This window comes from Natator depressus, chromosome 5 (genome assembly GCF_965152275.1).
Source record: "Natator depressus isolate rNatDep1 chromosome 5, rNatDep2.hap1, whole genome shotgun sequence".
NCBI classification, from domain to species: domain Eukaryota; kingdom Metazoa; phylum Chordata; order Testudines; family Cheloniidae; genus Natator; species Natator depressus.
Genome location: NC_134238.1, coordinates 68,184,251 through 68,205,664, shown reverse-complemented (window position 1 = coordinate 68,205,664; position 21,414 = coordinate 68,184,251). Strand labels below are relative to the sequence as shown.

The 21,414-nt window shown below is 39.2% G+C and overlaps 1 protein-coding gene across 8 annotated transcripts in view; it reads left to right on the top strand.

Annotated features, from left to right (window-relative positions):
* The window catches only part of PJA2 (praja ring finger ubiquitin ligase 2), a 91,590-nt gene that overhangs the window by 32,878 nt on the left and 37,298 nt on the right, over window positions 1-21,414 (top strand). For 4 of the 8 annotated variants that reach the window (XM_074952936.1, XM_074952931.1, XM_074952933.1 and 1 more), the window contains 2 exons: window positions 6,487-6,687; window positions 10,650-11,718. In XM_074952936.1, the coding sequence (XP_074809037.1) occupies window positions 6,489-6,687; window positions 10,650-11,718 (1,268 nt within the window). In that variant the 5' untranslated portion in view covers window positions 6,487-6,488. The other 4 variants (XM_074952930.1, XM_074952938.1, XM_074952934.1 and 1 more) reach the window with 4 other exon arrangements.

Below are 21,414 nucleotides of genomic sequence, written 5' to 3'. Positions count from 1 at the left end.
ACCCCACCCCCCTCACCCAGGTAACATGGGATGGGGAGGAGGGGACAGGGAGAGCACGGGGGCCTTGGGCTTGGGGCAGGGCGGAGTAACGTGGGAGGTCACGCGGGAATGTCACATGTCCCCCTCCTTAGGTGGTGTCCCTCTTTGTGTCTCTCCCACACAGTCACCTCTGGCAGCGTTCCTAGGCGCGTTCCTAGGTACCAGTGGCAGCAAAGGCAACCGGATGGGCATGAGGACGGCCTGGCCATGCCGGAAGAGCGCGCCCAGCTGCACAGCCGGCAGCTTGCTGGGTACCAGCCAGCACAGGCACAGCACCGCCCAAACGTCAGGCGGACTGTGTCCACGCGGGCTGGGGGCCCTTTGACTGTTCTGCCCTGAGGCCCGGAATTGCTGTCAGCGGGCCTGGGGATACATGAGATGCTTCTGATGACAGTGTTTGAAAATATTTTTTGGACTATAACTAGAAGTGAGTGGATTGAGTAAAACGAGTGACTGAACACATGAACCTTACCTATTTAACAATAAATTTGTCTTGGTTGCTGAAGTGGGTTCCGCAAGTTGTGAAAATGCCTGGAAAGATACTAAGTGAAGATAATATGTGATTGACTTCAAACTGTACAGGCTTTATGGACAAATAAAACAATTCCTCAGATGGACTGAGGAGGCAGGAAGAGGTTAGCTCACGATTTTTCTACTTAAAGACTCTTCTGGCAGGGCTTTGCTGAGTTGCACTGACACAAGTAGGCAACTTTTCATTTATAATAGAAGTAGTGTTACCCCCCATACCAGACTTGAGGCACCCCCACAATGCCTTACCTATTTCAGTAACTCAGTTATCTATTTTGGTAGGTGAAAGGATATGGCCTGCCCTAGACAAATTGCCAGGGTTTTACCAGGGTTTCCCTTCAGGAAACACTCCATGAAGTGAGCTGTAGCTCACGAAAGCTTATGCTCAAATAAATTGGTTAGTCTCTAAGGTGCCACAAGTTCTCCAGAAAAGACTAACTCTTTATCCTTGGGAGGACATGGATATAGCCTGGTGCTCGAAGGATCAGGCAGTAATCTTCAAAAACAAAATATTCTTTATTTAATGTATTAATATTCCTCAATACAATAAATGTTGAAAGCTTGCATTAAGAAACAAACACAAATCCTGTTAGAACAAATATGTGCATTAAAGTACCCAATATTGCAATGTCATGGAAATGGTTCTGAGTATGTTCTACATGCAGTGATCAATCATATGTAGGATGCTGACTTCAGTTTTAATTAAACACTAAAGTTTATACATAGCAACAAACATACATACAGATACATCCAACTTTATTATTCCCAGCGTACACACTTATGAACCTTATTTCTATTTTTTTAAAATATATATACACTATGACTGTCATGCTTACTTTCCGCAGGCTTCTCTTTCCTCGCTTGGGATCCTTCTGTTCTATCTCAGCTGCCCCTTTTTCACTGCTGCTGCTTCTCCACCGTTGCTTTTGGTGATTTCTTCTTCCATCACAAAAACCTAACCCTCTTCTACTCTCTTCAGTGCTCTGATCTGCCTCCTTCTCGTACTTCTCAACCTTCTACTCCTGACCTCTTCCTTCTGCTAGTTCAAGCCTGTCAGCTCTCTGCTTTATATACAGTTTTTGGCCTATTCTGATTGGTTATTCCCTTAATCCTTATAATTAGCATACCTATTCTCCAATCATCTTTAAGTCCTCTCTGATTGGTTAGTTCTTATAAATCAGTCAAGGCTGCTAGATGTCTGTCAATCGAAGCCGGACCTAGTTGTAAACTTGCATCTTGCCTCACTGACCCCTCCCTTCAGGTTTTGGAGTGATGTGTGTTTAATCTCAGCCTGCATGCTTCCATAGGCCAAATTGCTCCAAGACTGCCATCTTAGTGTTTCTGACTGTGACTACCCCAAACCGCCATTTTTACTATTCCTAGCTATAACCACTTGAAACTGCCTTTATAAATTATTAAATACTTATGACTATAAACAATTATCTTATTTCCTTTATATTTCTTTATGTATCTTGATGTTAAGATCTACTGCTGCTACTCCAATTGTTACTAATTTAGATAATTTTATTTCTATATTTCCCTTGCTTCAGCTAATAGTGACAGGGCAATATTCTTAATACTGTATTCAGTAACCAGAGTAGAGCAGCTCAAAAATCTCTTGTATCAGTGGGGGAATGGAAAAGGAGGTATGTCGACATAAATGGAAATTTTAAAAATTAATTTCTGCATCCTAACTTCCCTTTTCGCAATATTAAACCTACTCTGCATGCAAGCCCCCCATGTTTCTAATCATCACATCATAGGCCATGTATAGATTGAGGAAAAGCAAATTGATTACTTAAGCATTGCCCAAAAAGCAATCTCAGTCAAAATCTGTGGCAGTAAGACATTTCTGCTATTGCTGAAACTTGGGCCAGATCCTTTGTTATTGGATGTGGCGCTGCGTTGACACCAGTGAAGATAAGATGCTATTTGTAGCTTTAAAATGTCTTAGATATTCAGACAACCACAGCACAGTTGTAAATAGTTGAAAGGCTTTTGTAATTTTAAACATAATAAATGATTATTTACCTTCTTTGCCGTTGCTCCAGAGCTACACTATGGGTTAGTGGCTCACTGGCAGACTCAGGCAGTGCTCTGGGAATTGGGTTGCTTTCCCAAGAAAGTGGGAAGAATGCTTGAAACAAAAGAGGGCCCAAAGTTAGATGCTGCGATGGGGAATTGGAACTGCGTATCACTTGGCCAGAGGCTTGAAAAGTCAAATGAATCTGGCACCTACAAGAGAAGATTTTTTTTATATTAGCCCTTAATCGTCTGTGTAAATGTTGCTGCTTTTAACTATTGAATTGGTTTTCTATAGTGATGGCTTCCACAGACAGATGTGTGGTGCTATACTTAGTTAAGGTACTTGCTCAGCACTTCACTATATTGGCAACATAACCAGGAAAGCTTTATGTTTGAATGGCTCAGGTGGTGGTGGGGAAGTCTCAAGGTCCTAAAACATATTCAGAGACACAGATTCAGTGAGTAAGAGGTAGTTGGAATGCTGAAAAGGATCTAGATAATATAGTGGACTGTAAACTAGATATGGGCTTGCAACATACTATGCCAAAAAGAGCCAATGCGACACAGAGAATCAACTATGAAAATTTTGTTGTGCATATAAATTATATAAAATCTTAGCTCTGAGGTCAATAATTACTTGAAGGCTCTTATCTTCTAAAGCTGATTCATGTGAATGAGTTCATTAGCTAAATACAGTTCTTAGTGACAAAATTGCCAACACATCTGGCATCTTTGTTAGCAAGAGAAGCCAAGGATTGAGTGGGTAAGGAAACTGCAGTAATCTCTAATCCTTAGAAGAGGCCCATCACAGAGCAGAACTGAGGCATGTTGGTAGAGTAGTATAGGGAATTTTGCTCTCCCACTGTCCATGCTGTACATCATGGGATAAATAGAGAACCTCAGCTTCCATGATTATTGATTTAGTACCTTTCTTGAGTGCTAAAGTTACTCCAACTCTGAAATATAAAAGGGGGGAAATGTGATCCTGAAAGTCTTTCTCTAAGCTTTCAGGAATTCCTGTAAACCTCATGAAACTTGATGTGCATTTATTGTATAGATTAAAGTATATGTAAGTTAAAATACTGCTCCAAAATGAGAATAGGTCACCCATAATGGCTGTCCATATCTTCAATAATGAAGCATAAATAATAAAATGATTCCTTGTTTAAATAATTTATTTAAGATGCTATTTGCATTAAATAACTTCTCAGAAAAAGCATAAGTAACAAGATCCAGACTCACGTAGTGCCTTTTCTTAGTGATGAAGTTCAAGCACAAGGGAAGTCCTTAAATTGAGAGAGAATCTCCCAGGAACTTCCAAATTTGTATCTTTCCCAACTTGACATGAATAATAACTTACATTTATCAATCTGTAATTGGGACACAACCTGATTCTCCTTTAAGGTGCTTTATAGATGCTTTGTAACTGAGTTCCTAAAACTTATGTGAAATTATTCCATTAATGTTTACCTTGCACGCATTTTTCTTTGTGTTCACCAGCCAGAAATTCTCCAGATTTGCCTTTTAATACTGAAAACAATATAACCATTGTCTTCCTCAGAAAAAGTCTAGTACCCAGATTACACTTTAAAATCACGACAGTTACAGTTCTTTAAACTTTTCTTTGAGAATATTGACATACCTGCAGCCCAAATGGCTTCTGCTGGAAGCCCTTAGGTTGTAATAAGTAGCCCTCCTACATCCATTTCTTCAGTTGAAGTTTTTAAAGGGTGTTATCTTAGCTGAGAGAAGCTCCAGGGGAAAAAAAAATCCTTTTTTCTCTCCAAATTTTTTTCTAAGGACTGGCTCTGGCTTCATCCTGCTTGGAACAAAAAATTGCCTCCTTTGGTGTGTCTGTATTGGCATAATTAATACATGCTTCAGCAGTGGTGTAGGTTTTTAAGAGAGGTAAAAACACCAGCACCCCATCTACTCTTAATATTTATACTGTTACCACCTGTGCAGTTGCACCATTCTTGACAGTTGACCTAATATAGGTACTAACTTTGGTAGTAGAAAAAGTGCTTGAGTGCAGATGAGGAAATCTCCTGATCATTGGCATCATATGTCTAAACAAACAACTTTATCCTGCTTGTCTCCACTGAACTAAGTATGGTTCTTAAAGAAAGAATATTTGTAACAGCTGGGAAAAATAGAACTTCCATTTGAATTCCAAATATATTTGCTGTCTTTGAATGTGGGCTCTCAGAGAAACTAAACTCCCTCTTGTCCTTGCCCCATCCACATTTCGGTGGCTGTCAAGGTTACAAAAGCTAAAGTGTTAATTGAATATCCAACAAAGTTAAAGATGGCCGATTGACTGGAAAAATTACTTATATGTAAGAAAGCTGCTGAACTTCTGAAGTATAGTTCTTTTAATTACATTAATTGGGGAAATTATGCAACATGAGCACTTCTAAATCAGGCAGACTGCAACTGGAATTAACATTGCACCAGAAACTTTTATAATATCTAGTATATCAGCCTTTTTTCCTATTCAAGTTTTCTTATACCTTTGACTGTATCTTCTTGGTAAAATCAGTAGGATCCATTTAGCCTGGATCTTATTACCATAATAGGATCCCACATGAGTTATTACTTTGCATGGCTACTCTTAATAAAGTTATCTAATGTAAAGAATCCATCACTACCCCTTGTGACCTGGAATGTTTATTCTAGAAGATGTGCTCTGACTACCAATATTTTTCCCCGCCCCAGAGAGAGACTAACTGGAGCCAGCTAACTTTTGTGTTGTTAGTGTTAGGCTTATTTTCAACAGTACTTAAGTTTGTGATAAAACTTCTTATGGTCGTGTAAAATGTCAGACCCATTAGCAGCAATGCATGTCATTTAAGGAAGAGCAATCAAGTGTTCTACGTTCTTTATTTGTAAATTTTTGCATATATAAGGAAAAAGCCTAATCACAAAAAACAGAAAATGTTTGTAGTGAAGATTTGAATTTGAGATATGATCTATTGACCTCACAGGGTGGATTGTGCAATGTTCAGTTCTGCCCTTTTAAAGTTGTTGCTTTACGTGGCTCAAAGAAGTGAAATTTTTTCTTTGAGGCAGCAATTCTTAAATCAGCACGTCTTAAGAAATACTGGATGTGAGCTACAGTTGTTCTTAACTCTTTTCTTAATCATGTTTTTGTAGCATATATTATGCCTTTATGACAAAATGCTAAGTTTATATAAAGTGTCAATATACTTTTCTTTTGCTTAGTGGACTACTGTAACTTCTGAACACTTTTTTTTTTTTTTTTTTTTTTTGGTAGCATGCATTTAATAAAAGTAGATTGTTCTTTCAGCAAAGCCTTTACATAGATTGCTCTGAAAAACAAGTAGTTCATAGTTGTGCTTTGGATGGTATAACTAAATCCTAATTTTGCAGTGCTGAGTGTTCCAGATTGAGACATTTGTGTCACTCAGAAATATGAAAGGGATGAGGAATGATAAAAATCAGGAATAGAGCAAAATTTACTGTGTCAAACTAGTTCCTGATTTCAGTTGAGCTACATTAGGGATGAGTTAGGCCCAGTGTTTGTTTTTAAGCCTTTATTTACTGCAGAGTCTGTCTTTTTATCCTGAGAGGATAAAAATTAAATATTATTTAAAACAAGGAGAAAAGTCTGGTCAAGTGTACTTTTATATGCCATTAGCATCAAAAGAACTAAAATTTAAGCTGGTAGTGTTCACTGATTATATATAGATTTTAAAAAAATGTTCATGCCAATGCACCTCAACACTTTAAAGAGGAAAAATGGGAAATTTATTGTGGAAAATGATTCCCTGCTCAAACAAATCAAACCGTAAGGGGAAGGTGAGGAATGGATTTTTGTTTTCCCTCCCTCTTATCTAATGTATTCAGTTTTTCCTGTTTTATTTCTTGCAGCAATGGGTCAAGAAGCTGGCAAACCTGCTTGGCCCAAACCAGCAGGAGGCTATCAGACCATTACAGGGAGAAGATATGGAAGAAGACACGCGTATGTCAGTTTTAGACCATCTTTGATGAATCAAGACAGAAATTCAAGTCAACAGAATGGAGAATGTGAAGGATTAGAATTAGACGATGTTCAAAAAGAGAAGTCTTTATGTGCGTTCTCTGTAATTTCAAACTGAGACACATTTTCTTTGGGAGGGAACGGAGATGGAAATGTATAGAATGTTGAAAGTCATATGAACAAACTACAGGTCATATGTTCTGCATCAAAAACTCAATGTGAAGTTTAATGAACATTAGTATTTATCTTGAAATGTTTAAATTTACTTCATAAAATAAAGTAGAGCAACACCGAAAGATTTAAATTTCATAAAATTTCACAAAAAATATAATTGTAACCATGAATATGTTATAGAAATCTTATCTTACCCCAGCACCAGATTCTTGAATAATTTCCATGTAAGAGGAAAATACATCGTGTTTATTTGCTGCCTCAAATAGAGCTAGAAAACAAAATACTTTACATTTCATGAGCCAAATTCTTCCATCATGTAAGTCCATTGACTTAGCAGAGTTACACCAGAAGTTAATTCGACTATTTGTAAATAATTACAAGAAAAATATGAGAGCGAAAAAGAAATACTGAAATAGCAAATGGACATTATTTTCCCCTTTTCATGAATATTCAGTTTTCTTTGGTTTGCTAATTTTAAACTTCATCCATAATTCATGAGGTTAAAGTAGCATTCAGTTAGAATAATTGAATCTAGAAATTCAAAATGACCTATTAGATCATATGTATAGTCCCTCTTCTTTTGAGTCTATTGTATATTTGTAAATGTTTTTGCAGTCTAGTCTTAAATGTGCCAATTAATATTTGTAAAAAGAAGAGTACTTGTGGCACCTTAGAGAGTAACAAATTTAATTATGCAAGTAATATTTACCACTTTTTCACTTAAGAGACTATTCCAAAAGCCAGAAGATCTCACTTTTTTGGAAACTCTTCACATAATTTCATTTCATTATTCTTGAAAGCTTTTTTTATTGTGCTAAGAAATTCCTGTTCCCCTTTTGTGTTTACATCTTTCAAATGTTCAGAGTGAGTTGTATGCAAATATTTACCTTATTTGCGTCTTAGTTTTCTGGTAGATCAGTGCTAACCCAATGACTTTTTTTTTTTTTTTTTTGCTTTTTTTTGGTCTGAATTTCCTGTAGTTTGTCACTATCTTTTTAGATAATGAAGTGCCAACATTGAACATATTGTTTCAGGTGTTCAGAGGAGGTAAATGGTGAAAGGAATATTGCTTCTCTGTTCCGTGATATGACTCTTCTACAGATGTAGCTCAAACTTTCATTGACTTTTTGCTGCTATATTTCCTTGTAAACTTATGACTAATAGTAATTATGTGCTCTATAACCCTTAAGTCTCTTCTTGGCATTTCTACTTTCCATATTTTTCCCTGTCATTTAATATTTGTGTTTTGGATTATTTTATTCCCAGATGTTTGAGCTTGCATGTTTCCAAGCTGATTCTCGTTTTATACTGAGAGTACTGACCAAAACACAGGAGTTATCCCCTGCTAAATTCCATGCCATCTTCAATATCTACTTAAACAACCACAAGAGATAGATAGAAGGGACCTCACTATAATGTTTCATCAAAGGCAGCACTTCTAACAGTGCAATATCCTTTTAGTTTTGCAGTGACAGCATGCCATGTAAGCCCAAATTCTAGTGTGGGAAACCACAACCCGCATCATTGTGTTCCAGAAATGAAAGTGCTATCAACTCACCCTTCTGACATGCCATATCTTTTTTCAGATAAGACTGAAGAGATAAATAAAAATGTTGTGCTACCATAATTAGAGGTGACACTATCTGTGCCACTTATAATTCAAGGTTCTGCAGAAATCTGAGTCTATATGATACAAGTGTCTCAAGCAGCCATCTGGATTCTAATCGTAGAAATGTAGGGCTGGAAGGGAACTTGAGAAGTCATCAAGTCCAGCCACTTGTGCTGTGGGAGGACTAAGTAAACCTAGGCCATCCCTGACAGGTGTTTGTCCAACTTTTTTTAAAAGCTTCCAATGATGGGGACTCCACGACCTCCTCTGGAAGCCTGTTCCAGAGCTTAACTACCCCTATTGTTAGAAAGTTTTTCCTAATATCTAACCTAAATCTCCCTTGCTGCAGATTAAATCCATTACTACTTGTCTTACCTCCAATGGACATGTCCTACCTTCAGTGGACATGGAGAACAATTGATCACCTTCCTCTTTATAACAGCCCTTAACATATTGGAAAACTGTTATCAGGTTGCCCATGGGTCTTCTTTTCTCAAGACTAAACATGCCCACTTTTTTCAAACTTTCCTCACAGGTGAGGTTTTCTAAACCTTTTATCATTTTTGTTGCTGTCCTATGGATTCTTTCCAGTTTGTCCCTGTCTTGCCTAAATTGTGGTGTCTAGAATTGGGGTCTCATCAGTGCTTAGTAGAGCAGGATAGTTATCTCCTGTGTCTTACATACCACACTCCGATTAATATACCTCAGAATCATATAAGCCTTTTTTGCATCACATTGATGACTCGTATTCAGTTTGTGGTCCATAATAACCTTGAGCTCCTTTTCCGCAGTACTACCATCTAGACAATTATTCCCCATTTTGTATTTGTGCATTTGATTTTTTTTCCTTCCTCAAGTGAGGTACTTTTCACTTGTCTTTATTGAATTTCATCTTGTTGAATTCAAACCAATTCAACTTGCCACGGTCATTTTGAATTTTAAACCTGTTGTCCCAAGTGCTTGCAACCCCTCCCAGCCTGGTGTCCTCTGCGGATTTTTTCTGCATACTCTCTACTTCATTACCAAGTCATTAATGACAATATTGAGTCGTACTGGACCCAGGACTGACCCCTGCAGGACTCTGCTAGGTATGCCCTTCCAATGTAACAGCAAACCATTGATAAGTACTCTTTGAGTACAGTCTTTCAATCAGTCGTGCACCTACCTTATAGTAATTTAATCTAGACCACATTTCCCTAGTTTGCTTATGTATTTGAATAATGTATAACATTTTTAATTAGATCTTTTCTTTTTCTTTTTTTTTTTTTTAAAAAGAATATACTTGGGTACATCTATTTAACCATGCATATTTCATTCTTTTTTATTCAAAACTCTTTTCTCAGATGTATACAAGCTTTCTGTGCTTCTAACAGTGGTTTAAATTTCATAAGTGCGTGCACTGAGTTATGCATGCAACTTGAGGTTTCCATGCAAACTTGAATATAAACGTTCCAACCCTGATTTGCATGTGCACCAGTCAGAGGTATGCAAGAATGTACACACTTTTGAAGATTTGGGTCACTGTTCACTTCAAAGCTGATTGGATGCTATACTTATTCAACCTATTTCTAGCTTTTTCCACTCCGTTTTCAAAGTCTGCCATTCTTGATGTTCATTGTCATGTTACCATCAGAGGAGTCTGCCCTCAGTTTTACTATCAAACCTAATTGCAGTGAAATCATTGTGGCTAATTGGAGCCTTTACATTTACTTTCCTTGTTAATTTCTCCTTGTAAGTCAAGAATAGCATTCTTGCTTGCAAGTACAAAATACGCCTATTTAAAATCCCATTTATGGTACCAATAAATGGCTTCTTCAGATCCTTGCAGAATGTGCATTTTTGCCCATTAATGTATGGGTAGTCTAATTATTAGCAGTATTATTATTAGCAGCAAATTTTTCAGTTTCCTTAACTTTTGAAACATACTAAATTCCTATAATTCTCATCTCAAACTTCTATTGTCTGAAAGCAATTTAAAAGAGGCTGCCTGCAAATGTGTTTTTGTTTATAGGGCTCTTACGTATTTCTGCTGTCATGAGTGAAGCTGAAATTGTATCATTTTAAGTTTGTTTGTTTAGACTTAGTTTAATAAATGGAACCAAAGATATATTAGCTGCACATAAGCACACATGTGATAAACGTACCTGATCATTCAATTGCACTGTTGTTCCAGTCAACTGCCAGCTTTTTCATGAGCAAGCATTGTTAATGAGAAACTTTATATCCAGTTTGATCACTCCAATGTATTCTTTCTTGCGATTTTCTATGAAGGTCCCAATCCATTGGTTCAAGTTTGTTCTGCTTTATCAGATGAATCTTCGTTACAGAATGGTGGATCTGAAGTTCCTGTTGGTAGAACTGAATTGAGGCAAACTGTCGAGACAAACACATCACCATTTTCTCCAGTATGCTATAATCAGGAAGGCAGTCAAACCTCAAGGAGCAGTATGAATCCTGATAAAATTCCTGAGGACTGTGCAGAATATACTTCTGGCAAGTGTAGTGATCTGAATGGTCAGAATGGAATTGCTTTTGTAAACATTGACTCCTATGAACCAGATAGCAGTGATGGAGAGGATGATGGTGCACAAGTTGATCTTTCCTTAGCAAAAGAAGAAGCAGGTTTATTTCAAGAAACGCTGGATCACATGCTTTCTGAGTTGGAGAAAGAGGTAGAGTCCTTCAGTGGCATACAGTCACGATTGTCTACTTTTAATCATAATGCTTCCAGAGAAGTTTTTGAAGAACTAGGACCAGTGCCTTCAATGAAATATTATAGCATAGACTCAGATCTTGGCCATCGAGATAATAGGACATTTAAAAAATCATCTGCTGAAGATGAAGCTAGAGGAAAAAATAACTTAAGTGGTAGTGCCAGTTGTGAAACACAACAGAGAAAAATTATAGCTGATGTTGCAGTCAGGACCCCTGTAGGGATTTGTAATGAACTGAATACCAGTGATGGCAAGACTGATCAAGGAAATTCACCTGAACTGGTAGTGAGACCTAAAGTTAGAAAACAAAATGCTACAAACCCATTGGATAGAAAAAAGCTTACTAGTGATGACGAAGCAAAAAGCAGTACTAGAAGGAGGAGTGAAATTTTTGAAGCCCAGCAAGGCAGTGCAGAACATGTCTTGAGAAATAGCAAAGAAAAAATGAATTCCAGTGTGTTCTTTGACCCAAGAGACTATGAAGATGCTCAAAAGAAAACAGAAAATGATCTAAAAACTAATGTAACCATCCAAGAAAGAACAGCTGTAGTAGATGATAGAGCTTTCTGGGATGAATTTGAAGATTGCAGCAGGCATTTACCTGGTTCCAACAAAGATGAAGACAGGTAAGATTTAATATATACATTATTGTAGCATCTTAAATTTGTAAAACTAATGCACTAATCTGAATAACTTTAGCAACTATTATGAGGTAGTAGTGGTTTAAAAAAGACAAAGTATCTTGGGAATGAATATATAAAATGGCAAAACAAAAAATTGCTCTCTAAATTGTTTGTGACCTTGTCATGAGTTGCCATCTGTCTCCTCCTCAAATTGCTGTGCAATATTAATACCTGTTGCTGTACCGAAAGCCAGAAATGCATCATTGCAGGTAGGGTTTTTTAATTTTAAAATATTAACCAGCCCATTTTTCATTCTACTAATATGTAAGGTATTTGTGCTTCAGTAAGCATTGATAATTTAAAACCGCATTGAATTATAATTTTCTGCATACAGCTATTTGTAGAGAAAGATTACTGAAATAATGACCTGTAAATACTATCTGTAATTTCCTGCTGTAGAAGCATTTCTTTTAAAAGATGTGCAGGGTATGGTAGAGAGACTTAGCTGCTACAGTTGTGTATTATACTAGGAGGGTTTAGATTTCTGAAACACTGACCTTCCTGCTATGCTTCAGTGTCTCCATTCTGTATTCAGCCCAAAGTGTACTGTAAGCTAAAGCCCTCCACATACCATGGGACTCTTAGGGCATGTCTACACTTGCCTCCAGAGCGATCGATCCAGCAGGGGTTGATTTATGGCGTCTAGTGAAAATGCAATAAATCGACCGCCAAGCGCTCTCCCGTCGACTCCAGTACTCCACCAGAGTGAGACGTGTAGGCGGAGTCGACGGGAGCGGACACAGTCGACCTACTGCAGTGAAGACACCACAGTAAGTAGCTCTGAGTACATCAACTTCAGCTACGCTATTTTTGTAGCTGAAGATGTGTAACTTAGACCGACTTAGCTCGTACGCACTCCCCCTTCTCCTCCCAGTGTAGACCAGGCCTTAGTCTTTGTCAGAAACATAGATTATCATCCTGCATTCCAAAACAAAATATTTTGAAGATTGGTTAGTGGAAATGCAGTTGGATGAAGTAAGCGTTTTGTTTTTGAAAGCTTATTTAAACTAATATAAAGAGAAATTTTGGAAGTCCTCTGTAGTAGCCTACATAATAGGGGTGACCAAACTGTGGCTTGTGAGCCACATGCGACCCTTTACCATTGACGTGCGGCTCGCGGAGCCCCCATTCTCCACCTACCAGAAAGTGGTGGGGGAGGAGTTTAGGACCTCTGCCTTGCAGTGGGGTGGTGGGGTAGGGGCTTCTGCCCAGTGTGTGTGGGGGTCTCTGGACTTCTCCTTAATAGGGAGGAGAGTCTCGGGGCTTTAGCCCCACAGGGCTCACCTGCTGGGGCTTGGGGCTTTAACAGGAGTGGGGCTGAAGCCCCGAGCTGCAGCAGGTGTCTCCCACGGGGCTGAAGCCTCGAGCCCCGGCAGGTGTGCCCCAGCTTTCGAACTTTTGAAGACTGTTGTGTGTGGCTCAGAGGGTCGGTAAGTTTGGCCATCCCTGCTATATAACTTTTAGAAGACTTCTCCTTCTTCCCATAGCTTCTGACTAGTTTCACTGACAATCAGTGTAGCCAGCTGTAGAGTGAAATTGATGAGTATCTTGCATGTTGCACTTTTCATCTTCACTCTTTAGTTTGCCTTGTGTACCCCATGACAGCAGCAACCTAGTGGTTAGGGTAGCTTGGCAAATATCCAGCAAATCCACCATGCATAAGCATCTTATGCTGTGAGTAAATCTTAAATGTTGCAAAATGCATAAAATGTAATTTCTATATTTGAGAATGACATGTAGTATTCGCTCTTTAATTTACTCTTGTAAGAAAGACCAACTGCTGATATAATCCTCATTGAAGTTTTAACGATCATACTGATCTGCAAGGACTATAAATAGAAGAAATATCCATAGCTAGATAAAGACATAGGTGTAATACCCAAAGGAAGAATTATTCTAAAATGATTACTAAATTGTTGAGATCTTAAAATCTTTTAAAAATTCGTCTTCAACTTGTTGCTGTATTTTTTTGTTTTTGTTATAAAGATACTAACTACCAAAACGACATTAATGGAACATTGGGCTTGCCTCCTTGTGTTAACTTTAAAGACAGAGTTAAGGTTCACAGGCCATCCATAATCGTGCTTTATGTAGCACTTTCTAGCCTAAAGATCCCAAGGCAACTTTTTAAAACTACTACCAAATCTTACAAGCGTAGGTGCCTAAATTAGATCCCTAAATAAGTGGCCAAGGGGTGTGTGCATGTTAAGAGGTGCAGAGCACCCTAGCTACCACTGAGGACTGTCACTTTTACTGGTAGGAATAGAGGAAAAAGGGGCAAGTTGTTAGTTATTCACCTGTGTAATTTGGTAATTTCTTTTAAACACTTCACCCTGGTTGGACAGGAAGTTAAAGGTCCTTTGCTGTGAGGGAATTCTTGAACTCTCTTTGGGTGTTGTTCAGGGTGGATTTGATTTAAATCACTAGTGAGGAAGACTTGATTTAATCATGGATTTCTACATAAAAGTGCGTTCTTGTTGGTTGTTATAATCTGAATACATATTGTTCATAACTCAGAGATAGATGGAGGTTTCATTTTTAGAAGGCACACACTATACATTTTTAAGTGATTTATTTTGAAAACTTTTCAGATTAGTTTTACAGCTGTATCAGAAAATGAATGATTGTTTGGTTATTTCATTTACCAAAGGTAATTAAAGCAGATATTTATGAAGTCATTGGGAGGTGAACTATCTCCAATTCAACAGATTAATCATTAATATTTGGAGGATTTTCTTGCTATGCTGTATTAGGAGGAGAACGTCACCAGACAGACGTTTACATTGTTTTATTTAACTAAAACAACAACGTTATGTAGTCTGGATTTTTTTCTTCAACAGCAAACATATAATATTTTAACAAAACAAGCATCTGAATTTTTGAATTTAGTTAAACGTTCAAGTTTTTTAAAATCAGGTTTGTTTTTGTTAAAATTGTTTTTAACTAAAATAGTTAAACGGCATTTTTTAAAAAAATAAATAAATCGACTATGTCAGCCAGGTCAACATGAGAAACTTAAAATATTGGCTTCTGCAGCTAAGTATTGCCTTCCCCTTCATTTTCCTATTTGTTTATAATCTGAAAAAGAAAAACAAGCTTTCCTGCTTTTTCAGGTCCCAAACGATTTCTCAATTTGTAATGAATTAGTCCAAAGGAAGAAAATATTTTTTCTACACCAGCAGAAGAAGGTACTGCTGTTAAAAGTGAGATGCTAACTTCAACAGTCTCTGAATCCAAGGTCTTAAGTGACTTCCTCCAGTTCTCTGGTGTGCCTTTCTTTAAAACATCATCAGCAAACATATATTTCTTGAATGGTTCTTATTCCCAAATTGAGTGTCTTTTACGGCCTGCTGCCATTATAGGTTTTCCCTTCTAGTGAGAGAACGGTATGGTAGATCTCAAATCAATGAAGGCTACGGTCAGAAAGACCTCAAGGCTTCTGGAATATGCTGCTCAAACAGTTTCACTTTTGTTTCTACTGCCTGTCCCTCCCTTCTCACATTGATCTCCAAACTTTTCCTTGTCCAGATCTATTCCACCCCCAACAATCTGCTATTCATTGAACTTTTTGAAACTTTGCACTTTTAGAGAGAGATAAGGGATTGACTCTGTGTGCACAAATTTGCAGAGGGACAGTAGGGTTGATGTCTGTTTTTTCTCTCCTCTATATATTTATTTATTTAAAACATTTTTGCTGTTAACAAGCATGTTATCTCTGGAGAGACAAATGCACAGTTTGAGAACTACAAAACTAAGCATCTTTGATTGTATCTTCTATACTGAGCACTGAGTCCCATTGGGTAGATAGAAAGATTAACTTAAATAATCTAGACAGAAGCCCCTGGAACTCCATAAAAGTGGTTCCCTAATCCATGAACTATTGGAACTCATTTACAAAACTTGTCTTAAACATTACCTGAATATATTGTCTCATACCATAGAATTAGAATTTATAATCCCTAGTCCATTATGAGATATCTTTGAGCTATAATGTATCTTAATTAAAACTATCTTTAGATAGGTTTTTTCCTCAAAAAGCATTTTATCAAAAAAATCCTATTTAAAAAAAATTTTTTTTAAATCATTGTTTTTTATTCCCCCTCCTGTTGTTATGCTTGGAACTTGTATGATATTCTCCATCAAAGTCTCACTTTCATGTCTACCAAGAAAAATATATATTTCCCTCTTTGCGCCTTACCAATTTCCTTTGTCTTTTACAAGCTGTTATAGCTAGTAACAGTTCTCTATTATAACAGTTATGCCTTAAATAATAGTGAACAAGAGTGACAAGCTCTAGGTGACTGATGACCAAGGACATCTGTGGCCGCATTCATACTCGCATAACCTTTTTTTGGCTGCCTTTTGGGCGGAGAAAATAAATTTTTGGGGGGGGGCCCACTTGTACTACTCATATGTTGATGAGCACTTATTCACACAAGGAGTCCCACTGAAATCAGTAGGATGCTATGTGAGCACTTAGTCAGTGTGAGTAAGGGTTGCACAACTGAACCCCCTTAGTGAGGGATGCCAGCTGAAACCATTATTCAGCATCTGTTAATTAATTCTCTAAGCATCCATGCTCAATGCAGCATTGTTCCCTTGGGAGTCTATTATTTATTATTATTGTTGATTTATATTGCGGTATCATCGAGGAGCCCCAGTCATGGATCAGGACACTGTTATGCTAGCCACTGTAAAAAGACAGTCCCTGCCCCAAGAGCTTACAATCTAAGTAGTCTTAGTATCCTGCAAGCCATCTTTCATGTGTTCTGTTCTTTAAAAATACTGTTTTTTACATAGTTCTTTTGCAGTAACTTCACTTCTCCCTGCTTATCTGCTAGTGCTTTATGCACCCTGGTAGTTGACTAGGTTTGACTGATTTTACTTTACTGAGAAAGGGACAGCTTTGTCATATCTATCAGCTAGCCTCATATTATGTATCTGTCAATGTGGAGCTTCTGTCCTTTAGTTTTACATGTGTTTTTCCTCTTGTGGATGATGATCCCTCACGCTAATCTTTGGGAGGTGATGGCATCAGTCAGCATCTCTATATATGGCTCCTGGTTGCCACAAAAGATAAATCATTCTATTTCTAAAATAGCTGTGTTATCACCATGTTGCTTCCATTAGAGATTTCTTCACCAGATATGAAGTACTAACTGACAAAGTGGGGAAGAGGGAGAACATAAAAAAAAATCAGCCAAACCGTCATCTTCCTTCTTATATTGAAGAATGACATCTTAAAACCTATACATTTTTTAAAAAATGACATTCATTGCTTTTAACAGGTGAGCATCTCATAAACACTATGGTATACTTCTGATTATCCAAATAGTATGGATAACATGGATTTTCTTTGGATAATCAGGAGCTCTGATAATCAAGAGGGCAGGAGCCATTCAGCAGCTTGGTGGACTCTTCCCACAGCTGTCATCGTCATCGTCATCCTCCTAGCAGTCCTCGACGGGGGTCTCTGCTCTGCCCCATTTGCTCATTCCCATGACAGTGGGCTGCAGAAGTCTCCTTGCACTTCCATAAGGCAGGTGACACCCTATCCCTATAGGTGCAAGGGTGTGGTGGGGAGCCTGTGGTCCTGGTGAGACAAGAGCAGAGATCCCCGGCTAGGACTCTGTTCTGCTCTGCTCTGCCACAACCACAGCCTTCCCTGCAGCTTGTCCTTGCACGGATTGGATGTCAATGACTGCAGAAGTTCAAGGAGCCCTGTCAAGGTTCCTTCCCCACTCTGAACTCTACGGTACAGATGTGGGGACCTGCATGAAAGACCCCGTAAACTTATTCTTACCAGCTTAGGTTAAAACTTCCCCAAGGTACAAACTTTTACCTTTTGTCCCTGGACCTTATGCTGCCACCACCAAAGTGTCTAACAAAAATAACAGGGGAAGTGCCCACTTGGAAACGTCTCCCCCACAATATATCCCCCCAAGCACTACACCCCCTTTCCTTGGGAAGGCTTGATTAAAAATCCTCACCAATTTGCATAGGTGAACACAGACCCAAACCCTTGGATCTTAAGAACAATGAAAAAGCAATCATGTTCTTGAAAGAAGAATTTTAATTAAAGAAAAAGTAAAAGAATCACCTCTGTAAAATCAGGATGGTAAATACCTTACAGGGTAATCAGATTCAAAACATAGAGAATCCCTCTAGGCAAAACCTTAAGTTAGAAAAAGATACAAAAACAGGAATATACATTCCATTCAGCATAACTTATTTTATCAGCCATTTAAACAAAACAGAATCTAACACATATCTAACTAGATTGCTTACTAACTCTTTACAGGAGTTCTGACCTGCATTCCTGCTCTGGTCCCGGCAAAAGTAGCACACAGACAGAGAGGATCCTTTGTCGTCCCTCCCCCCCGCCCCCCGCCTCCCGCCTCCAGCTTTGAAAGTATCTTGTCTCCTCATTGGTCATTTTGGTCAGGTGCCAGCGAGGTTATCTTAGCTTCTTAACCCTTTACAGGTGAAAGGATTTTTCCTCTGGCCAGGAGGGATTTAAAGGTGGTTAGCCTTCCCTTTATATTTATGACAAGCCCTCTGCAGCTCTGGTGTCACACCCCCATTCACTCCTATGACAAGAGGGCTTTCAGAGGGTTCCCTGCACTGCTGCAGGAGCCATTTAGCCACAGGGTGGCTTCCCTCACAGCCGGGGGTTCACCCTCCTCTTCACAGTGTTGGTGGGATGGGGGAGGTGGCTCTGCTCTATTATCTGAAGCTCTTGATTATCCAAATTCCTTCCTTGTGCCCTAACATGATATACATGACCTCTGCATCATATATCTCATGCTGGGGGACAAGGAAGAGATCTGAATAATGCAAAGGTTCGGGTAGTAGTGTTTTGGATACATGGGCGTATGCTGTGTAAGTTAGGGAAGTAGTATTCTCATCTTGCAGTTAAGGAATTGAGTCACTAAGGGTAACATTTTCAAAAGCACTTAAGTCCCATTGAAAGTTAGTGGGACTTAAGTGCTTTTGAAAATGTTACCCAAAGAACATGTTACCCAAAGAAGCGTGGCCAAAATGACATAAGTCTTTGGCAAAGCTGGAAATAGAAATCAGATCTCTGGCGGTCCAATTTTCAGTGCATTTAACCACAGATCTAATCTTCTCTCTTGATATATAATTGGCCTTGTATTTTTTTTTTTACTACTTTATGCTCCTTGGCCAGACCCATTTACCAGTTCACATTTTTACCATTTATGGGGGATTTACAGTATGAAAAATTGTCTGCATAAACTCTTGTAACAAAAATATTGCAGGAAGCTCTGATTGAACAAAAGAATGAAATCTTCAAGGCCTTGTAAATGGATTCAAAAGGTCAAGCCTTTTATTTAATACCTTTGGGTGGACTTTTGAGGAATACTAACATGAGGGAGGATGGGAATAACCTGTAACAGTTCTTCTTTTTCTTCTATGTGTTAGTGCAGATCCCATTCTAGGTACAGATGTGCCTCATGCACGCAAAACTAGAGGTGTTTTAATATCATCCGTTAGGGCTGTGCATGTGTCCTCTGCTGCCTCATGCAGCAAGGGCATAAAGGGTGGGGGCAGTCGCTGTACATGGCAGCAAGATAGAACTTAGCTGATGGCTGACTCACTAGGCTTTAGCTCTGGCTAAATTTCTCTAATGCTTCTTCAAGCACTCTGAAATGCCTCAGAACTATCTTTATTCTGTATTACCTAGACTGTTCTAGCATTTGTCAAACAGAAGTTGCTTGCAGACCCTCCTGTACAACCACTTTCCCATACATAGCTTTTTTTTTTTTTTTTATGGGCTCTTAGAATGGTTGGCTTGAAACTTGCAGGCTAGTAGTTGGCTAGTTCCACTGAAAGACAGGTACAGCAGGTGCCTATTCTTGGGAGAGTCTTGCATTAAAGCAGGTACTTTGTCTGCCTTCCGTTTTCTGAAAGAACCTGAAAGTTTAGGGACATGCGAGGCTGAAGCTGCGTCTTCTGGAGCAGTCTCAGAGTGGGACTGGATCCAGAAGAGCCAAGCTTGAACATCCTTCTGATAGTCAAGCCCACATCTTCTAGCCCTCCATCTGTTAGCCTGTGACTCCAGAGATCTCTGCAGAGAAAGTGGCACCAAAGCCTAAGTTGGATTGACATTGGCATTAGTATTGACCCTGACTTAAAAATTGACACCTCAGACACCTGGAGCAAAGTGTTGCAAGTGGGAACTCCAAGCACTTGGACAGGAGCTCTAGAAGGAGTTCTGTGTGCTCTCTTATAAAGAGGGACACTGGAATACATCACGAGACAACCCAACCAAATCATGCACTGCATTGATGACAGGGCAGAAAGGAGCAGACTGTGCTTCAAGAGTTCAGAGCTGTTTAGTGAATGGATAGTGATCTATGTTCACTGAAAAATTTCAGTGTCCCTATCCTCTCTGGGGAGCTGCATTCCCCCACCCTGTCAAAAACCCTTCAGTCGTCGTAACAGCAGACACTGTGTACCCTCCTACCAGAGACAGAGTACCAGGCCAGGGAATGCACAGGTGTAACATGGGGTGTCAGTCCTCCATGGCCGTGTCCCTGGACTTCTCTGCAGCAACCCGCCAGCAAATTTGATGGGATGGTTGAGAGTTGCATAGAAATCAGTGCACAGAGCATGACCTTTGGAAGCTGCATCACCCCATTCCCCCAGGTGTGATCTGTTGATAACATCAGACAGGTGCCTATGGGAGATCATAGCCCATGGCTACCCTATACAATCCATTGCTTACTCCCTTCCCCATTCCTCTTTAGGGATCCTTCTCATGAAAGCCTATTATAAACAGGAGTGGCCAGATTGCTTCACCTAGCAGCTATAGGGGAAGTTCCTCAAGAATACAAGGGAGGAGATGTCTGCTCCCACTATAACCTTATACCAAAGGGGGTCTTTGTCCTGTCCTAGACCTGAGGAGACTCAAGATATACACATATCATCTCAGGTTCAGGATTGTAATACTTGCTTCTATCATGTCATCACTCCAAGCCCAAGACTGGTGCATGGTTCTTTACTTGTACGTAAAGATGCATACTTCCACATTGCCATCCACTTGGTCCACAGGAAGTATCTAAGATTCACAGTGAAGCAAACCATTGCTAGTACAGAGTTCCACCCTTCGGACTCTCCACGCCATTAAGAGTGTTTGCTCAGTGTTGAGCTGTAGTGGCAGTGCACCTATGGAAACAAGAATGTTTTCCTGTGTCTGGATTGGCTGGTCTGAGACAGGTTCTAAGAGGAGGCTGAAGCAGCCCTGAATCACATCCTCTTATTTCTCTCACAGATGGGACTCCTGGTGAACTATGAGAAGCTGTCTCTTAGATGCTAAGATGGTGCAGATGCTAAGAGTTCCAAAGAGTGCGACTTCACGTAAGTGAAAGCCTTCCTTCCAGAGGATGGATCCAGTCCTTGCTGTAGATAGTGTGCAAGCTACAGACAAGACCAGTTCCCACAGTGCATATGTCCACGTGCACATACATGACCTTGCTTGCCAAATTTTGTTTGCTGCCTCGGCAACACTGCTCCCCATCTGGATGTCTTATGACGAAAGGAGTCTCAGGAACAAGTTGGTGTGCCACATGGACCCCCTGCAAGTGCAAGGGTCCAGGTCTCAGAACAATCTAAAAC